This window comes from Nyctibius grandis, chromosome 8 (assembly GCF_013368605.1).
Source record: "Nyctibius grandis isolate bNycGra1 chromosome 8, bNycGra1.pri, whole genome shotgun sequence".
Classification (NCBI taxonomy): Eukaryota; Metazoa; Chordata; class Aves; order Nyctibiiformes; family Nyctibiidae; genus Nyctibius; species Nyctibius grandis.
Genome location: NC_090665.1, coordinates 1,031,881 through 1,052,929, shown reverse-complemented (window position 1 = coordinate 1,052,929; position 21,049 = coordinate 1,031,881). Strand labels below are relative to the sequence as shown.

The window sequence follows — 21,049 nt, the reverse complement described above, 5'->3', positions numbered from 1 at the left end:
GGCTGCAGATGTCTGCTGTGACAAGGCGTTGTGGGTTTGGTTTGCGTGTTTTAAGGCCATGGCAATAAGCATTTCCTTAAGCATGGACAAGGATAAGCCTAGCAGCGTGACAGGGGGCTACTTGGATGCATTTTGTGAGGGGAAAGGAAAAAAGTAAGTACAGGTCTGTAACTCGAGCACCTGGTTCTTGCTTCTTTACATAGCCAGCTGCTGGGAGCTGTTGGACTAACTGTAGGTAACCTATAGGCAGAGAAAAAAGAGGAGGTGGTTTCCTTTGGAAGAAGCAGTCCTTTACCCCAAAGAAGTTTGAAAATCAGTGTGTGACATATTTCAGAGATCTGAATGATCTGAACTTTTTAAACGAATGTAAATCCTACCAACAAAGAAGAAAAGGCAAAAGAGTATGTAAAGAAATCAGATTGAAGCAGCATTTACAGCTGCACAAAGGTATTCAAGGAAGCAAAAAGAACATTAATTAACTGTTGAAAGAGTAATAATTCTGTGAATAATCTTATCTAATTTAAAAGGTTTAATTTAACACTCCAGAGAACTTGGGCAAAGTGTAGCGCATACAGCAGCAGTCAGCCAGCAGACCTGGTACCTGTTTAATTATGTATATTCGATTTACAATAGGAATCTGGTGCACAGAAAGCGTAATAACCGCCTAGGTAAGGATGGGGAACAGCACTGAATGCTTCCTTAAAATCTTATCTGCAGCCTCAGAAAATCAAAACAAGAGGAGATGCTCGTGCAGGATGAGCCTCAGCGCCTGTCGCCGTGCCCGTGTTGCCTTACTCCGCCTGACCCCGCTGCGCTCCCAGGTGCGTGCCGGGGCACCGCGCGGGGTCAGGCGGGGCGGCGGCGGCGGGACTCGAACCCGCGGTCAGGCGGGGCGGAGGCGGCGGGACTCGAACCCGCGTCAGGCGGGGCGGCGGCGGCGGGACTCGAACCCGCGGCCCGGCTGCGGGGCGGGGCGGCGGGCGGAAGTGCGGCGGCGGATGCGGCGGGTAGCGGCGGCGGTGGGAGCCGGCGGCCGGGCGGCCATGAGCTACGAGCATCGCCGGGGCTGGGGCCGGGGCCGCGGCGGTGATGGCGGGCCTTCCGCCTCCTCCTCCGCGGGGGGACAGGGGGGCCGCGGCGGCCGAGGCCGCCACCCGAGCCACCTCCGGGGCCGCGAGATCGGGCTGTGGTACGCGCGGAAGCAGGGCCAGAAGAGCAAGGAGACGGACCGGCAGCAGGTGAGGGGCGGCCGCGGGCTCTGCCCAGCCGGGGGCGCCGGTTGTGCCTCCGCGGCGCCCCGGGGCGGTTCGGCCTGGCCCTGAGGGAGCGGCGGAGGCCGGGCTGCGGGGGCAGAGCGGGCTCGGCCGTTGGCCCCGCTATTGAGGGCGCGGCGGCGGTCGGGGTGAGGGTGGCAGGAGGAGCCGGTGCAGCGGCGGGCGGGGGGGGCTGACGGGCCTGGCCCGGGCTGGGGGCCGGTGCGGGCTGGGGGCGGCCCGGCCTGCTCCCGCGCTCGGCCCTCCGTGCCTGGCTGCCTGTGCCGAGGTGCCGTTATCCTACAAACGCGTACCTGCGTTGGGTGTTTGGCCTGGCACGGTGGAAAAGATGTGTTGTTCTTCTTTTTCTGCACGTTGAAATTACTCCTAAGGAGCAACTTAAAAAGGGAGTTTCTGGTCATGCCAAAGAGTCTCCCTAGCTTGAGAATGACGTTTAAGTGTTAACAACGTAATATCTGTAGATACACTGAGTAAATGCTGGTGAAAATTGTCCTTTTTTTTTTTACTAGAGAGCTGTTGTGCACATGGATGAACGCCGGGAAGAGCAGATTGTGCAGCTCTTGAATACTGTCCAAACCAAAAATGAAAAGGAGCAAGAAGCCATGTCCTGGTGGTCTGGGGATGAAGAAGGGTAAAGAGAAGCAGTTACTAATACTTTTATTTACTTTGAATGGAACAAACTTCCCACAAACTGGTAGGAAGATATGTCAGAAAATATTTACACGTAGTGAGTGAATTACGTTAACAAATATACTCAGTTTTCTGTCATACTGAAACAGTTGGTTGTAGCCGTTGCTATAAAACTTTTTTAATTGTTGAGTTTGGGGTGTTAAATTTTTACTTAAAATCATAAAATCCTGTAAGTGATCTCCAGGCCTACTAGAGTAGATATATAGAATTTTTCAGCTCCCCTAGCCTCTGGAATTACTCTTCCAGAGTGGCATTTGGCTGCGTTTTTCAGTGTCTTGGAATGTTTTCTCAGCCTCTGTGAAATAGGGTTTGCTGTTAACGCTTACAGGATTTTAAGTAGTAGCAGTGAAATGGGCAGCCAGGTGTGTTTCTGAGTGCACTGAAGTGAGGTGTTTGGGTCTCTGTTGGCTGAATGATCCGGGTACAGGGCAGTGGTTCTGACAGCAGGTGAAGCAGTAATTCTCTGGAGGTGTTTTGTTGCTTTGTTTTGATACAAAAGAACATGTTATATTTCTAGATACTGAGTAAAATCCTTGATGGCTGGTGATTTTCAGACTAGTTGTTTTAATGGCTTACGCCACGTTCTCATTGGCTCATGGTCAAGCAACTCATGAATGTAATGTCTCAAAAACAGATTTAAGGTTTGTTTTGGGTGGTTCAATGTGCTCTTCACAGCACGTCTTGGGTAGTCTTTGAAATTTCTGTTCTCTGCACTTCAGACCTACTCCAGAAGAGCCTGTGAAAGTGAAACCAGATGCTGAAAAAGCTCCTGTAAGACACAGACCAGTCTTGGAAAAAACATGTCTCGATCGGGATGTGGAATATCTCTTTGAAAAAAATGAGCAGGATACTGATTTAGATGAGCAACTTAAAGAAGACTTAAGAAAGAAGAGATCTGATCCTAGATATATTGAAATGCAGGTACTTTTCCATGTGTTAAGTAGAAGGCTCTTGATTGGACTTTTTTTCTTTTTTTTTTAAATTAAACTAACCAGAAAATGTAATTTCTTGCAGTTTATTTACTAGGAAGTTGTCGTGATGTTACTTTAGCTAAAAACTACCTTCAGAATTTGCAAAATGCATACCTGTCAATAGGACAGTGATTGAAAAAACAGGCTTTCAGTGACAATTTCTGATGGCATAAAAGCTAAAATTTTAAGCTTACACACTGTTTAGTTGGGTTTTTATGTTTGTTTTTTAACGGAATGGATCCTCTTCAGTTTATGTCTAAAACTAAAAGCACAAAAATGGGCTCTGAAGGAATTGCCTCTTAAAAACGTAGTTTGTGTTGTTCTAATAGCCATATATAAAGTTGTCAAATAAAACAATCTTACTACGAACAGGCGGTTCTCCCTTTGCTACAAGGCCCTAGTCTTGCAGCTTACTTACCTCTTCATGTACTGAACTGTTGCTTTTAATTAATTCTGCTAAATTTAATGAAACTGAAAACATGCATGGAATTAAACTTCCTTCTAGGGAGCCTGTGTTTATATAAGTATGAGCCAAACAGTTTGTTGTGTTATTTTGCAGTTTTTAGCCTAGATCATAGATGGAAGCTGTTACATGACTTCAGTGTTGAAAGGGTGTTTAAAGATACGTACTGTTGTTATTTTTCCCCAGAGATTCCGAGAGAAACTCCCTTCGTATGGGATGAGACAGGTAAGTGTGTATTTAATTTGAAAGAATATGTATTTATGTTGTAAAATAGGAGAAAACAGTTGAATAACTGGGACTGTCAGGAAACCTTTGTTGTGTTTTATGAAGGTGCTGAAGCCTCCCAGGTTCTGACACTGGTTTGACTTCTTTATGGAAAGTAGCCCAGGTTCACTGCTTCGTGATGTGTGTGAAGTTACTCTGGGGCTGTGTACAGTTTTATCAGTGGGGGCAGCATTATTCAGGGAAATGCTATTGAATGCTAGGTACATTTAAGTACTTTTTTACATTTGCCCAATTTAGAATTTGATATAGTGCTGATTAAAACTTTTTTAATCACAGATTTAATGGCTGTACTGCTGGCTCTTATTGCCATTAGTTTCCCAGTCAAAGTATAATGTCAGTGATAGTATGGGTTATTATTAACTGATGTTAATTCTTCATTTGATGTTGCCTGTATGAAATAGAAATTGAGTATTCTGGGATGTTTTCTTTTGCAGGCTCAATGAATGATTAGTGAGCTTCCTTTCTAAAGTTAATTTGTCATAATGTGGTCCTTCCTGATAGTGTTTGTTTCTTAAAATAGTTATGCTCCCCTTTACAATCCTCTGGATTGGGAGGCAGAGGCTGGGAGTGTAAGAAATCTGTTCCTGTTGGTATAAGAAACGTTAAAATATTGCACTGAGAATCTTCAGTTAGTGCAGTCGTGGAGTCCATCAGGGAAAGGCTTGTTTTCAGTCACCAAAGATACACAGAAGGCAAATAGGAGGGAGAAAAGGTTAAAAATGTGTTTCAAGCTTTCATTTTAGTTATTTTATGTTGTTTTCATACAGGATCTTAAGTACTTAAAACTAGTATTCAGATTTTATAGGCTTTAAACCTTACAGATGTGAAGTGCAAATGTGCAGAAATTACTCCTGTGTGGTTTAAACTAAACTTTTTAGTATTATGAGAAACAGAGTGTCCATTTCTTTAGTTGCTATTCTTCTAAGTTTACCACACAGGAGCAGAGAATTGTCAAAATCCTTCTAAAAACTGTTTTGAACAATAATACAATAAATATTTTCTCTTTCTTTGGAAACAGGAACTTGTAAACCTTATAAACAATAATCGAGTGACTGTGATAAGTGGTGAAACTGGTTGTGGAAAGACAACCCAAGTGACCCAGTTCATCTTGGATGATTACATAGAGCGAGGGAAGGGGTCTACCTGCAGGATTGTTTGTACTCAGCCCAGGAGGATCAGTGCTATCTCGGTAAGTGCAGTTTGACAAACTGAGGAACTTTATTTCTTGTGATTATTTTTTTGCACAGTAAATCTGAGGAAAAATTACTGCCGTACTCAGAATCACTGAATGAAAATGTATTTTTTCCTGGGCCTAGGATCCATGAGCAGGCTTCTGAACTGAATGTACAGTCTGCTGGGTTATTTGAAGTTAAGATATGAAAAAATTCCAAATGACCAGATAGGTACTGTGCACCTCTCAGAGAAAACTGCTCTGCCATCACATGTACTCATCCTGAATTTAAAGCTCAAGATAAGCATTCAGCCTGTAGTGGTCTGTGAAGACTGCTTTTTGTGTGTTCGTTTTCAGTTGTCTCACATTCTATTGCAAATAACCATTTTCTTAATGTACACTAATTGGATATTTCATAAGGTTTGGTCATTAATAGAGTACTGGCACTGCAAGCCTCATTCTTCCCTGAATTTAATCATGGTTTGTGCCTGTGATTTTAATGGCTATGGGCAATGCAAATGTGAATTAAGGTAAACACTAATGTTGTGTCAGGCCCTTTAGAGGTATATTAATGAGCAAGAATTTGGCTTTTAAGTGCACAGTAATTGCTTTTCTTGATAGTTAAGTGTCAAATGGTTATAGAACCTTACTCCTATGAGGAAGAGCTTGCCCTGCTGAAAGGGTGAGTGTATTGCTAATGCCGAAATGGTTGTGTTCCTTTTAAAATACATCCTGGGTCGCAAACCTCATCCTGGGTCGCTGACAAGAAACACTGTTCTCAGTGGAGGAGAAAAAGTGATTTTCAGGGTGTTTCTTTGTTGTTCACATAACATCTTGGTTCTAGGTATTTCCTGCTGACGAGTAGCTAAATCATAGATCAGCCTTGTGGGACTTTTGAAAAAGTTTCTTTAATGCACTATTTTGATTTTTATCTATTTTTCTAAGGTGGCTGAGAGAGTTGCTGCTGAAAGGGCAGAAGCATGTGGTAATGGCAAGAGTACAGGATACCAAATTCGTCTGCAGAGGTAGGAGAGGTTCCCTTGGCAGCTTTTACGCATTCATATGAAGTAGTACCTATTGTTATTCAAGCAAGAAAATTGGAGGAGTGATTTTTAACATAGATGAGTGCTTTCATTCTGATATTTTCTCCAAAAGGAATTCCTGTGAATAGCTGGTGTAGGGAATAAGGTTTTTGAAATTTAGCAAGAAGTTTGAGTGATTATTGTATTTTATGCAGTGTTTAACAATGGCTAGCACCAAGTTGTACTTTGTCTAGTAAGTCCTTTTTTCAGCTCTTCTAAAAGGTTCTGCTATAGATAGAGATAAAACTGACGTCCCTAATCCATGAATTTCAAGGAAAAATGGAAATGCTAAAGGAGAGAATGCTATAAGCCATATTTCTGTGGAAAACTATGTATTTGCTACACTTACCTATTGAGTACTCCCACTGGGATCAGGTAATAAAGTTAAGTGCTTTGGCAAGAGTTTGTAGACCTAGTGCTGTAGAGCAAAAGCTATTACATTTGGAGACATCTGTAATTTAAAAAAAAATCTGAAGTGTTACCAGCAAATAATGGAATCTCAATTATCACTGAAGAAAAACTGCTGGTGAGAGATGACAGCTTAGTCCTTTAAGCATTTTAGTTTGAGTTTATAGAATCTCGTTTATATTTTTCTTTACTATTTAATCAAGAATGTTATATATATTTATTTAGCTGTCATCTGTGCTGAGCTTATATAGCTGCAAGAATTTGGGGTCAGCAGATCAATGTGAAAATGATGAAAAATTATGTCTGGGAAGTCAGGGCTTCTGTCAGATTACAAGTAGTTCATTCCCCATCAACAAAATTGCTGCAACTGTGGCCAAGCTCCTTGTTCCTCCAACTGAATTGTAAGTGAGCAAGTTAAAGAATGAGGCATACTTCATAATGTCTGTAATGACCGTCTGCATTTTGATTTTAAGCTTTTAAAGTACTTTGTAAAATACAGAAGAGAACTGAGGAATTCTTAATGTATCTCTTTCAGTCGGTTACCAAGGAGACAAGGTTCAATTTTATACTGTACCACAGGAATTGTCCTACAGTGGCTCCAGTCAGATAAGTAAGTTTTCTTATTTAATAAGAAACCAAATACAGTAATGAGATGAGTTGATTACTGAGCTGTCTTCTAAGAGTCTTGGCTCTGTTTTTTTAATTTTGCTAAAAACAAATGTTTAACTTCCTGCTCTTCTGTTTTAGGCACTTGTCCAGCATTAGTCATGTAGTCCTTGATGAAATTCACGAAAGAAATCTTCAGTCAGATGTTTTAATGAGCATTATTAAAGATCTTTTGAATATTCGTTTGGATCTGAAAGTAATACTAATGAGTGCTACTTTAAATGCAGAGAAGTTTTCGGAGTATTTTGGTAGGTGAAATGCTTCCTATGAATGTTCCTCTTAAGTAATTCAGGCTTCTACAGTGTAACTCAGTTCTCAAATTTTAGGACTGATTTTTATCAAAAGAGGTAATGACTTCAATTTTACAAATAGTTGCCAGCTGCTGGGGATGCTTATTCCCTTAGTTGTATCTTCTCATGAGCATATGTTGCTTCTGTATTTGCTTTGCAGACATATCATGGAAACAGTATCTCCAGAGTCTCTTCATATTAAATATTTACTAATATTTACAATATTTTAGAAGTCTTGGTGTGAGGGGGCAATCAGATTGAAGCCTTTAGTTCGTTCAGTCTTCCAGCTTTATCCTGTAGGTAGAACCAGATGAACACACTGGAGAACAATATACTGCTTGCTACCTATGCTTTTGTTATTCAGCAGCTTTATTTGGAATTGAATTTGGGGTCTTCCATGAGAATTTCAAAATAAACAGAAAAACCCTATAGACTTGGCAACTATATTGCAAAAATAGTGAAGAATGTTTGTTGCCTGTATTATTTCAGTACAGTATTTTATTTGCTGTTTGAAAACTGACTTAGGCCTTCCTCAACAGATAACTGTCCAATGATTCACATACCTGGGTTCACTTTCCCTGTGGAGGAATATCTGCTCGAAGATGTGATTGAGAAGTTGAGGTAAGTGTATTTTTTGCACACCATTATAGATAGTATTTTGGGTTTTCTTGCTTAGTATGTCTTTTCAAAGATTATCTTGGTATAAATAACCTGTGAAAGAATTAGCTGTGTTTTTCAACAGAAAACCTTTCCAGTCAAGTGTAGTAGCTTTTGCAGTAGTTAAAAATGGCACATAGCTAACTGGAAATGTTGGCTTGAGGAGGAAAATAATCCTTGTCTGTCTTTGGGTGTGGTGAATTTTCAGGCTACTAAATCAAGCTACTCTTTCTGTTTGTTCAGACTTTTTTTCCTACATGTTCTTGTGCTTACTAGAGCTGGTACCTGTTTTTATAAGCAAATTTCTTTTCTGAAAGAGATCTTGAGAATCTTGTTGACATGGTATAGCTAAAGAACGGCACATTGTCCATAGTTTGGAAAACTACTACGCAGCTGGCTTTAAATTACTTTAGGTTAAAAATTTAATTATGTTTGTTATTCAAATTCAAAGGTATACTCCAGAAAACACAGACCGTCGGCCGCGGTGGAAGAAGGGCTTCATGCAAGGACACGTAAGCAGACCAGAAAAAGAAGAAAAAGAGGAGATCTACAGGGAACAGTGGCCAAGCTACTTGAGGCAGCTGCGGGGCAGGTGGTTCTCAAGTTACTCTTTTGGATAAAGTTTTTAGACACTTAACTGAGAAACATAAATTAGTGCTGTATTCTGTTACTGTGCTTTTATTGATGGTGTGATAGTTGCTGCTGTGGAAAGCAGTGATGGAATTGCCCTGCCCGTGCAGTTGGCTGGCAGCCAGTGAAGTGCTTAGAGTTATCACAGAGAATGAGCTTCCTTTGAGTGTGTGAGCAGTAAGAGAACTTAGAGCTGTCGAGTCACTTGCTGTTGATGTTGATGTTGCCCATTACAGTCTTCAGCATAATGTTAGGCTGCTTGAGCGTTGGTCATTAGTTCTGTTCTGATGAATTCTCCCCTTCTTCAGTCTTTTTCTTTGAGAGAAATCTCACAGTATTTTAGTCTCATAGTCAACATAATACAAAATGTGCTGGTTTAAAAAAAAAAATCACAAAAAAAAACAAACTCAAGAAAACAAAAAACCCCAACAGAACCTTTTCCTCAGAATATTTTAATATTCCTCTAGAGTGGCTTAAAACCAAGCTAAGTAATTTTGCCTCTTGAGCACCTAGTAGAGATTGTCCGCTTCAAACGTTCTTTTGATTGCCAGCATTTGACTACTTTGGTAATCTGGATAAGCTGATTAATTAGCCTGGCTGATTTATTTCAGGAACAGCATCTTCCTGTTTTTTCTCCTGTCTTATTTGTCCTCTGCATTTTGGGACTGTCTCTATATCCAGCTTGGTGACAACAATGAATGTAGGTGGCTCAGTTTCACCTCTCTTTTCTAAGGGAGAGGTCCTCAGTGCTGTATTGCTGTCTGGCCTGTCCCATGCTCTGCTCGTCCCGTTTGTGCTCCTCCTTCCCTTTCCTGCCATGTCCTTTGAACCAACTGGCAATTCTTTGCATAGCGTTAACTTTCATGAAATCAAAGGGCTCAACAGATGAGATGCCTCCTATACTCACTGTGAGCGAGAGATTGAAGGGTGAAGTCAGATTGTTTATGTCCTGGCTAATCCATGAGGAGGCGAGAGATCATGTAAATGCTTCAAATGCAGTTCAGTTGTAACATGGTAGTTCTTAAACTTAGTATTCTAAACTGATGGTAATTGCACTAAACTAAATCTCAAGAGTACATTGGAGGTACAGTAATTGAACAGAGAAAGAAATAAATTGATCAGTAGGGGTTACACAGATGTGTGATTGCAGAGCCTTGTAACAGAAACATGAGTTCACGCCTTTGTATGTTAATAGTTACAATATGTGTGCTTTCAATGCCTGTAGGTACTCAGCAAGTACTATAGATGCCTTGGAAATGATGGACGATGACAAGGTTGACCTTGACCTTATAGCAGCACTTATCAGACACATCGTTTTGGAAGAAGAGGTACACTTCTGTCTCCTGTCATCACATTTTAATGATGTGACTGAATTGGGGTCACCAGAGCTGGTAGTTGTTTTGGCTTATCATACAGATATAAAGAATAATAATTTTTTGTTTTGCTCTTCTGAGAAGTAATCTAACAGCTTTAAATATCTAATTACTATTTAAGCCCTGAGCTTAGAATGTGGTTAGTGACAGTGTTTATTGAAATGATGGGATAGAATCAATGTTTAAAGGGGAGCACACATCTAAGCGTTCTCTTGAATAGGGGTTGTGGGTGTTAATGACATCTATGTTCAGATGAATATATGTAGCTGACTCTTATAGAAAACAATCTTATAAACGTTGTTCCAAATTTGAGTCAATGAGGTTTCAAATACCACAAATAATATTTGTATTAGTGTGCAAGTAGCTGGTTCTTTGCAGAGCGTCTGATTTATTCTAACCTCTTTTCCCTTTGTTCCCTCTTTTATACATAGGAAGGTGCAATTCTAGTGTTTCTTCCAGGCTGGGACAACATTAGCACTTTGCATGATCTCTTGATGTCACAAGTCATGTTTAAGTCAGGTAAACCCCAAATTTTACATGGGAATTCCAGCAGTAGCGTTAGTGGCAAACTTAATTTTTGCATGCGATTGCTGGTACTGCACTGGATTGATTTGTTTTCTTGTCTCTCCTCTCAAAATGACTGCAGTTTGCGCAGCCTATTTTGCATTTCTGTGGTATTTTTTCAATGATGATAACTCATTTTCCACAGTGTACGAGTGAACAATCTGAGAAAGAATCCGAGCCCTGCATCTTTTTCCTTTTGTCCTTTCTTCTAGCTGTGATAACGTCCATCCAAAGCTAAACTCTCTTTCTTCATTCTGTGTTCATTTCCTCTTTTCTTGATTCTTCAGCAGCTTCTGTCTACTGCTTTGCTGATAGTTCTTTTAAATCCTATTTATTCCTGGAAGCTTTTTTAATAGGACACTAAAGTACTCTATGCCTATCTGATACACTTTAATTTATCCTGTTTGCATAACTCATATTTTCATCTAACTCATCTAACTGCTCTTGACTATTCACATAGTTGTCTTACAGTTCATGTTGTGTATGTTCCATAGATAAAGAATTTCAGTTTATTGAAAGATTGAGGAGAGTGTCAGTTTATTTATTAAACTTGAGCAATTAGTAAATAATTTGAGAATTTTAAAATGAAATATAAATTACTGTGCATAACTCCATATAGTCTCTTAAACTTGTCAAGTCATCATAGCATAATGAAAAATTCCTTTATACCTTTTTACTTTAGAATTTGCCATTATGATACATATACCTGTGAATTCAGTATAAGAAACCATAGACTGACTTGCAGCGTATTTTCTCTATTCTGCATAGTTGATTTTCCTGTAAAATTAATTTCTGTGCTTACACCATATCTTTTACTGATTTTTAATTTTCAGATAGGTTTATTATCATACCTTTACATTCATTGATGCCTACTGTTAACCAGACTCAGGTATGCTTGTCTTTTATTGTAATATTTCACAACTACAAAAAAAATTAATGAAACATATGTTTGGTTTTGGCAAACATATAAACGGGCCATGGGTAATTACAGGTTTTTAAGAAGACCCCGCCAGGAGTAAGGAAAATCGTGATTGCTACCAACATTGCAGAGACTAGGTAAATAGCTAGCTACAGAGACCAAAAAAGCTATACATTTAACAAAATAAAGTGATAATTTAAAGTTTAAACCTGTTTAATGTTTCCAAAAATATGCTTTCATGTTTGTACCATTCATTTATAACACTTTATCTTCAGAAATGTTTATAGACTAAACAGGAATTTTCCTTTAATTGTTTTAAACAATTAAAACATGGATGTTACTATAATGACTCGCCTTTGTTATACATGATAAATCTGAGCTGCCTGTCCTCTCTGCAGACCTCATAACCCCACGTGGTGACATTTGCCAGACCTAAATAAATCAAGAATAAATCAAGCTCTTTCTTGAACTGCTTAGTAATATAATTCTTAATGAAATTCCAAACACAGATTTTTTTTTTTTATTGCTGGCTGACAGTTTGGGGGAGGATAAAGAGAGGCTAAAGCCCTTTCAAATCCTAGGTCAAGCTTGCAAAGATGAAGAGTTGCATTTTTTTTTCCTCTCTTTTTTAAACAGCATTACAATAGATGACGTCGTGTTCGTTATAGATGGTGGAAAAATAAAGGAAACTCACTTTGACACACAGAACAACATTAGCACCATGGCAGCAGAGTGGGTTAGTAAAGCTAATGCCAAGCAGAGGAAAGGGCGAGCAGGAAGGTAAGAATAGTGGGGATGGTTAGAAAAGTTTTATGGTGTTAAGTTTCCATCAGTCTCTGAGCACATGCGTGCTGAAGATACTGCTTCGTTATTCATGTGTTCAGAAGCAGATGCTAGTGCGACTCTTTCTTGTTCCCACCGAAGGAATGGTTGCTTTGTCTTTCTAGGAAACAGACTTAACTTGTGCTGCATTTAACTCAGGAGTTTTCTCTCATTCTTACAGAAGAATAAGTCCTGCATTTTTTGAATTTTTGTTGGTAGTGTTTGCCTTCATACCTCATTTATGAGGCTATGATACTTTACATACAAATTAATATCCCTTAGCTATATACCAATTTTAAAAAATTTCTCCCTCTCAAAATACCTTGTGGAATATTTTCTCTCTTGTTCAGACTTAGACTTCTTCTGTGGTCTCTCCATGACTCCTGAGCAGTTGATAGGAGGTTTCTGTGTTCTACATGCCTTTTTTCCTGTTGATGGGTCAGTGTTTCAGAAAGCTGACGTGGCTTTTACCATTGAATAACTTCAGTTCTAATTCCTTGGGGTGTTTTGGAAAGCTGTTTAGTGAAAAACACGATCATAATGTCACAGTGTCGTAGGAAAAAAAATATAATTGTTTATTTAAATAATTCCAGAGTTCAGCCAGGCCACTGTTATCATCTATACAACGGACTGCGTGCTAGCCTTCTAGATGATTATCAATTACCAGAGATCTTGAGGACCCCTTTGGAAGAACTCTGTTTACAAATCAAGGTAAACATATGAATCTTCAAACATATTTATTGTTTACTTTTCCATTGGAATAAGAGGTTGAGACATCTTTCAGATTTCATCATTAATACATTTTTATTTTTGTCCTTAGTTCTTAATTAGTGAAATTCTAACTCAAGCTGTGAATTAGTCACACTTTTTTAATTAGTGTGGTTACTGCTTATCGATTTTAGGTACCCATCTTTCTCCAATTGCTGCAGGCTTCTGGATATTTTATTCTTTTTTTCTTTCAGATTCTTAAGCTTGGTGGAATTGCTTATTTTCTGAGCAAACTAATGGATCCACCATCTCGTGATGCTGTTATGTTGGCTATAAATCACCTAATGGAGCTGGTAAAGTATTGCTTAATGTACACGCAAGGAAAAATCTGTTTAGAGCCATGTTACTACGTTGTTATCAGACAGCTCTGTTTGTAGGGGTCTAGATGTTTGCAGCCCATTATTGTGTTGTGTAGACCTTCCATAGACTTCCCTACCATACCTTACTACAGCTAGCTGTCTTCTCCAGCTATGAGGCTTTCCTTTGTTCTCTGGGTATACTGGTGGCTATTTCAAGGAAATGCTCCCCATTTCAAATACTGTATTTATTCTTTTTTCCTTGTTTTTTTTCTCTTCTGACAGAATGCTTTGGACAGACAAGAAGAACTGACTCCGCTGGGTGTCCATTTAGCACGGTTACCAGTTGAACCACATATTGGAAAAATGATCCTCTTTGGAGCTTTATTCTGCTGCTTGGATCCAGTCCTTACAATTGCAGCTAGCCTCAGCTTCAAAGACCCTTTTGTCATTCCTCTGGTAAGGTTTCTAAGAGGAGAATTTACGTATAATATTTTAAGAATCTCAGAAGGATATTGGGACTTACTGAGATGTTATAGTTTAAAAGCACTTTAGTCTTATTTTCATGTTAATTACATTTTTATTAGTAAAAGATTGCCTTCACATACTATGAAGGATTGTCTTTGCCTAAAGAATATTGGAAGTAGCTTTAATTTTCATGTGTTTAGCACACAAAGTATTGCTGTATATATGTACCTTAATTAGGAAAAGAGAACTGGCGTGTCAGTCACAAATATTTTATAGGTTCTCGTTATTCTTAGGGCAAAGAGAAAGTAGCAGATGCAAGAAGAAAGGAACTCTCAAAGAACACTAAAAGTGATCATCTAACTGTGGTGAATGCTTTCACGGTAGGCATGTTTTAATGTTTGGTGTTTTTTTTTCTTCTAGATTTTTTGCTTTGAGTAGCATGGATTATTGTAAAGAAAAAACTGATCAGTTTATGCTCTGAAATATTTCTTTCTTGGCTGCTGCAGAAACATAAAACTAAATTAATTTTCACCCTTCTAGTGTTGAGGAGTCTTGTCTTCAGACTCAAAAACCTAATTTCTTGTCTATGAAAGAGACAAAGAAAACACAATGTTATAGTTACCTTGCTGAAGTAATTAATTCTTGTCCTTCTGGCCTCTACAAGAGGCTGAAGCAGGCTTCAGAAGCGTTGGAGGTGTAGCTGTATAGTGTTGGGCCACGGAGAGGAAATAAATGGCCTGGAATGCAGTTTCTACCCAGGACTTAATAGCAACAAATGAAGTTCTGGCAAACTTGGCTAGATTTCACTCCTCACCATGGAAAAAGGAAGTTTTTGATTCAAAATGTTGTAAAGTTGTGTTTTTCTACTCAGTGCTGCATATATATAAACAAAAACATCAAAGGATTTACTTTCTCTTTTAGAGAAAAAGGTAACTATTGTTTGTTGACCTCCAGTTTTTGCTGTCAGTGTTTTAGGTATGTGTTTGCTTACAGATGCCTTTGAACTATGATTTTGATTTTTTAGGGCTGGGAAGAGACTCGGCGTCGTGGTTTCAGAACAGAGAAAGACTATTGCTGGGAATATTTCCTGTCTTCAAATACGCTCCAGGTAACATCCTGACAGTCCCAAAAAGAGGATCCTGTCTTGGGGGAAAGGGAGGGAGCTTTTTGACACAGCGTCGTTCTGGGACAACTTCTGTTGTTTCCTAGATGCTGCATAACATGAAAGGACAGTTTGCTGAGCATCTCCTTGCAGCTGGATTTGTGAATAGCAGAGACCCCAAGGATCCCAAATCTAATACCAACTCAGGTAAACAGTGGAAGGAAACGGAAAATTTCTGGTAGCTGAAATCTCAGTTTGCAGAACCGCGTTATTTACTTTGCTGTCTTCTGCAGATAATGAGAAGTTGCTCAAAGCAGTCATCTGTGCTGGTTTATATCCCAAAGTTGCAAAGATCCGGCCAAGCTTCAGCAAAAAGAGAAAAATGTAAGGGTTTGGTGTAATGTTGGTTTGTGTTCGAGGTGTTTTCTGTATTAGGTAGTTTGGCAAGGTGAAGCAATGGCTGGAGTGCATGGGTGGATCTCGGTATAGCTCAGTCACAGGTGTGGGTTCCTTCATTTGAGAAGGGTAGCTCAGAGCATGGGAGTGTTGATCTTTACTTTGTTTAACATTTGGATACCTGCTAGTCTGTGAAATAATTTGTGTGACCTAATCATGGCATGGATAATGTTACAAGATATCAATAACACTGCTGCTAAAGGAGTCCTGCCATGTCTTTGACCTGCAGCAGCAGTTGAAACATATCCTTCCTTATCATTTGGCAACACAGAGCCCAGAAATTCCGGTCTGTTTATTTATCACTACTTATACTATCAGACTATTTATCCTTATTAATGTGAGTAACCGTATACTCATCAGAATATAGACATCCTTCTTTACAGACCTGATTTTAAGTGGGAACGAAGGGTTGAACATTTGGATCGATTTTTCTGTGTGTGTAATGTTGAAATGGCAAGCTAGGAGCAATCATTTTGCCTATAAACAAGCAAAAAAAACCCTAAGTGATTATTTCTGCTCCAAATGCTGAACTCAAGTGTTCTGCAAAATAACTTGTGCACATGGAGTGGAGAGCTCAGTGATCCACACCCAAAGAATTACATCTCTGACATGTGAGAAGGAGGAGGACAGTTGTGCTTCGTATGTATTGTGCTTGGTTTCTGCTTTTTATTGTCTGGTGGCATTAATAAGTTGGAAGGGAAATGTGATTTTGGGTAGTAAGTGTAACCAAAGCAGTTGAATGTTATTCCTTGAGTCAAATTTGTTCAAAGGCACCTGGTACAAATAAAGGTACATCACTCCAGACTGGTTGACCGTGGTATAGTTACTCACTTGTTCCACACTGACACTGCTTAACGCTGAGCAGGGAATTCAGATATGTAAGTTCCTTATGTGGTTTTTCCAAGAAATTGCTTGAAACTTGGTTTATGTAACCAAATTCAGTAACTCAGAGTCCTTCATTTGGAAAAAAAGAATGCCACTTGTTTTTTCTACGTGAGAGAATGCAGGGTTTATTAAGGGGGTAAATTTGGCAAAGAATTGAAACTTAAATGCAGAGAGAGATGTCTAAAAATTCATACTGTAGATTCAGTTGTAATCTTTTGGGAAAGGAGTTTGTTTCTTCAAATGTGCTTGTACTTTCGCAGTTTAGAACACAATTGGAGGGTTTTTTAGCTTGGGACATGATTGTACCAAACTCTCAAGATCTTATTTCAATCCTAAAATAAACACTTTTTTTTCTTTTAAGGGTGAAAGTTTGCACCAAGACAGATGGAACAGTTAATATTCATCCTAAATCAGTTAACGTGGAAGAAACGGAGTTCCATTATAACTGGCTTGTGTACCATTTGAAGATGAGAACCAGCAGTGTATGTGGAGGTTTATATTTGTGTAATTTATTTTTGTAGCTCTTTAATAAGGTTGGATCAAGGTTCAAAGGGGACGTGAACAGTGCCTTTGTTTGAAGCCTTCCTGTCTTGGGTTGTTTCTTTTACATGCCATCAGATTATGCTCTTTGTGGTACTGGTGGTATTGTTCCACAAAAAACTAATATACTGACTTCTGTTTTTTTGGTTGTTTGGGGTTTTGGGGTTTTTTTGTTGTTGGTTTTGTTGGCTTTTTTTTTTTTTAAAATGTTCTGGCAATGACAGGTGTTATTTTTATTATTATCATTATTTTTGATCCAGTGTAGGACTTTTGAATATGCTGAAAAAAATTTTTTTTTTCCTCTGATTGTTATGGAATAGTTGGTTTGATTTCATCACTTGTGTGAAGGACTGTATTAGGGACCATTTTTGCTCCTGTTTAATCTGATTTCATGTAATTTTTCCAACTGAGTTGCTTCAGATACATCTTGCAAATTTATGAATGATTAATGATCATCTGGAATTCTGTTAGGAGTTTCATTAAGGGTTACTGGTGTCGCTTAAGATGTTTTGAAGGATAATTGGACAATTTTGTCTGCTTGCAGATTTACTTGTATGATTGCACAGAGGTCTCCCCATACTGTCTCCTGTTCTTCGGTGGAGATATATCCATTCAGAAGGATAAAGATCAGGACACCATCGCTGTGGATGAATGGATTGTTTTCCAGTCTCCGGCAAGAATAGCACAGTTAGTTAAGGTGACTATATATAATAATGATGTATATAGAGGACTTCGTGTAACACTGGTTCTTCTTAGAGATTTCTGTATTTGATGTTACTGTGTACCTACTGATTTATCACTGTAGGGAGATAATAATGTTTTAAATGTATTCCCAGAAAGCAGTTCAGGTACACAAAGTAAACGAGAGATCTGCTGAAGGTGTGTAAATGAATGTGAGATAAAATGCAGTAGTAAAACCAGCATTCTGAACAGTGTATCACATGGTGAACTGGGCAGAAGTAAACAGTAATGTACGCCCTTATGTTTGGCCTTAGGAGCAGGCACTCAGGTTAATTTTGTTTGTTTGTTTCCAGTGTAGTAGCTTGACTAAGGAGAATGAGGCTGTGTGCCTGTTGAGGCGTCAGGAATGTGGTGATGTTCTTGTTCAGCTGCTGCAGCCTCTGCTGAAACGTTTGTGGGGTCACTGAAAAACTGTAGAAGCCTCAGAGAAGAGTCATAGGGTGGATTTAAAGGATTTATAAACATGTCTTACAGGTGGAGATTTGAAGAGGTTAATCTCTGTAGTTTTCTATAGCAAAAGCTATAGGATGAACTTGATCAGTCCATGAAATGTCCATGTGGATATGGAAACATGAGGATGGGGCTCTTCAGTTCCAGTGGAAGGAGGAGCTGAATGGAGCTTTGTTTAATACTAGACCCTAGAAATCATATCTGACTCTCTTTTGTAAACCCAAATATCTTTAATCCTGAAATAGTCAGCTAAGGGGTGTATATAGGCTGTTAAAGGCCATCACATCCGGAGATGGTAATCTGTCACACAAGGTAAAACTGATAGCTTTTGAGAAGCAGCTTTTGATCCTGAAGATAGCAATGTTGGACTGAATTGATGGGAGAACAGCAGGTGTAAAGATTAGGAGAAGAGAAGGCCCAAGGGATTTGAATTTACTGTAGTAATGTTGTTGTGTGTAGCTCTAATTACCTGTCTCTTCTTTTTTTCTTTTTTTTTTTCTTCATTCCAACAAACTCTTTCCAGAATTTAAGGCAAGAGCTTGATGATCTTCTGCAAGAAAAAATAGAAAACCCACATCCTGTGGACTGGGATGATACTAAATCCAGGGACACAGCAGTACTGACAGCTATTATAGACTTAATCACAACACAGGAGAATGAAAGTGCCAGAAACTATGCTCCACGATTCCAGAGTGAACGCTATAGTTGACACACTTTCATCTGTATCGCTAAAGCCAACATACTCACCTTTTTTGTTTTGTTTTTTTTTTTACAGCATTTATTTAGCTAGAGGAAAAACTTTTTTAGGGTAATTCCCTTGTACTGAAGAGCAGTTATTTCAAAATAGTTGGTAATATCTGTATATGCATGGTATTCTGTGTTCAGTGTAGCTTTTTAAGTAAGAGCGAATGCAATGCTAGCAGTGTTAGCTGATGTATGGTTCTTGTCCTGCTGTAGCCTTTTTTTTTTTTTTACCTATCAGGTAACAGATAGATATTAAAAAACCTGCTAAAATACTGCTTAATAATGCTCAGATCTGTTCTTGCTACTGGTAGAAACATCTCAAAAGACTTTTTTTTTTTTTAATTGGGGGTGTTGAGTAATTATACTTACTGTGTTATTCCAGCTGTGCAGCAGTCTTCTCACCAACACTTCCACAGAAGGTAATTATAGCTTAATTAAACTAAACTTGAAAACACTTGTTAAATTTGTACTGTGGGAGGAAACAATCTTCAGAAATATTCTCTTCTTCTGCCTTTCATCCCATTCAGTTAATCTTTCTTCACTTTCTGTGCCCATCCATCATCACTGCTGACTTAAAACTTCAGACTCCAGGAAACATGGTTAGATAAAAGTCATGGTGGACTGCACTTTACGGTTTCATTTAATTCTGATTTTTCTTTTTTTAAAACAGTCCATGTATGGGTTACAGTCTTACATTAAAAGTCTTTTCTTTAAAGTGTTATTTCATCTGTTCTTAGTTCTTAACATTTTGAATGTCATTCTGTTTTGAATGCTTCCAAATATGTAAGAACATGGTTTAGGATTTCGAGTAGGGCAACTAGTTTGAGAAATACTGTTCTGATCAAACTGCTGTTTCCTTTGAACCCTGGGGGCTGGCTTTGGGCTCTGTTCCCCACTGCTGGGAGCAGGGACAGGAGATGGAGATAAAATTGAGGCACTGGAAAGTGCTGGCAGTTTACTTGGCAGCCCTCTGTTACCTGTGCTTTGCAGCCATAGCCACGGTTATTTGAGGAACAAATAACAAAATTTGAGGTTTATCCTTGAGGAACAAAGCTCTTCTGTCTCATTTTGTTTGCCTGGAAATGTAACCCCTTCTCGGGGTTGGGTTTGGTTTGGTTTCTTGTGCTTTGCAAAAATGACCTTGACCACCACACTTGGGAGGATTTATGAGCCTTATCCTGAAGAAAACAGAACTGATCATGTGAAACTACTCTTTTATTTCATACAGAAATAAGTAACTTAGTGACTAGACATTGGGTTAACAAGGGTCTCGTTATTTCTGCAACACAGGTGCAAACAAATACAAAGTTCAACCTCCCCCCCTCCCAATCAGTTTGTTATTTTACCCTCAGGTGCTGTAGCTGGTGTTTAAAACCCGGAGGGAGGAGGAGGGACATCCTGCCCTGGCCTCGGGGCGGTGGATGCAGTTTAAGGAAGGGGAAAAGTTCCGGGGCGGGGGGCGAGACGGGACCTGGCGCCGGCCGGGAGCGGACGCTCGACCCCCGCCTCGGAGCCGTCCGCGGTTGTGTGGAGGCTGTGAGGACCCACCGGAGGCCGCCGGGACCCCCCAGACCTTCGAGGGACAGATAAGCGCGGGAGGCGGCCGGTCCGTTCACCTCAGGGCGGCGGTGGAGCTGCCGTGAGAGGGCCTCGGCGCGGGCTGCTGGTGGTGAGAGGACGGCTGAGGAGGCGGGAAGCCACGCAGCGCTGAGGTGAGCAAGGGAATCAAAGTGGGGGGGGGAGGAGATAATGTGTGTTGAAATGGAAATTAAATAATTTGACTGTAGTGCTGTATCTTTTGCTCCTGGTGTGGAAACGCGGGTTGTAACCGGTTGGGGAGGGGACAAGATGGCGCCCAGAGCTGAGGGAGGAGACAAGATGGCGCCCCGCCCAGAGCTGAGGGAGGAGCAAGATGGCGCCCAGAGCTGAGGGGAGCTGTGGTGTGAGGCAGTTGTACCTGCTTTTGGGTTTTGTAGCGCTTAAATGATGGCTAAATTTCTACTTCAGAACACAAAGGGCAAAAAGAAATGGTAGCAGTAGCGGAACGTGGGTGTTAAAGAAAATCGGCAGAGTTCAGGTCTCTAGGTTTGCTGACTATTGAGCAACTCAGAGTTGGACTACCACTGCAGTGAATGGTGGTTAACAACAAAACTCTATACCTTATATACTTTTCAGAACGCATTATGTAAGATATAAAGTCTTTAGTACTTTTCCACAAATGCTTCCTGAATCTTCTTGTTTGTTAAAAATCTACCACAATGTCCTGTTTCAGCTGGTTCTTGTCATTCTGTTCCACTTCATCATTCTGGCTTTGAAGTCCTCAGGGTCATCTTG

At 39.8% G+C, this 21,049-nt stretch overlaps 1 protein-coding gene across 1 annotated transcript; it reads left to right on the top strand.

The window, feature by feature from the left end:
• Positions 1 to 998: 998 nt before the first annotated feature.
• On the top strand, positions 999 to 19,430 carry DHX36 (DEAH-box helicase 36). The gene is made up of 25 exons (XM_068405939.1): positions 999 to 1,238; positions 1,784 to 1,905; positions 2,684 to 2,885; positions 3,585 to 3,623; positions 4,702 to 4,872; positions 5,800 to 5,879; positions 6,880 to 6,954; positions 7,092 to 7,258; positions 7,840 to 7,921; positions 8,409 to 8,549; positions 9,813 to 9,915; positions 10,392 to 10,479; positions 11,358 to 11,413; positions 11,516 to 11,580; positions 12,080 to 12,223; positions 12,859 to 12,976; positions 13,228 to 13,326; positions 13,615 to 13,788; positions 14,091 to 14,177; positions 14,822 to 14,905; positions 15,007 to 15,106; positions 15,193 to 15,283; positions 16,602 to 16,722; positions 17,325 to 17,477; positions 18,495 to 19,430. The coding sequence occupies exons 1-25, from the start codon at positions 999 to 1,001 to the stop codon at positions 18,678 to 18,680; spliced, it is 2,988 nt and encodes a 995-aa protein (XP_068262040.1). The 3' UTR covers positions 18,681 to 19,430.
• The last annotated feature ends 1,619 nt before the right edge of the window (positions 19,431 to 21,049 follow it).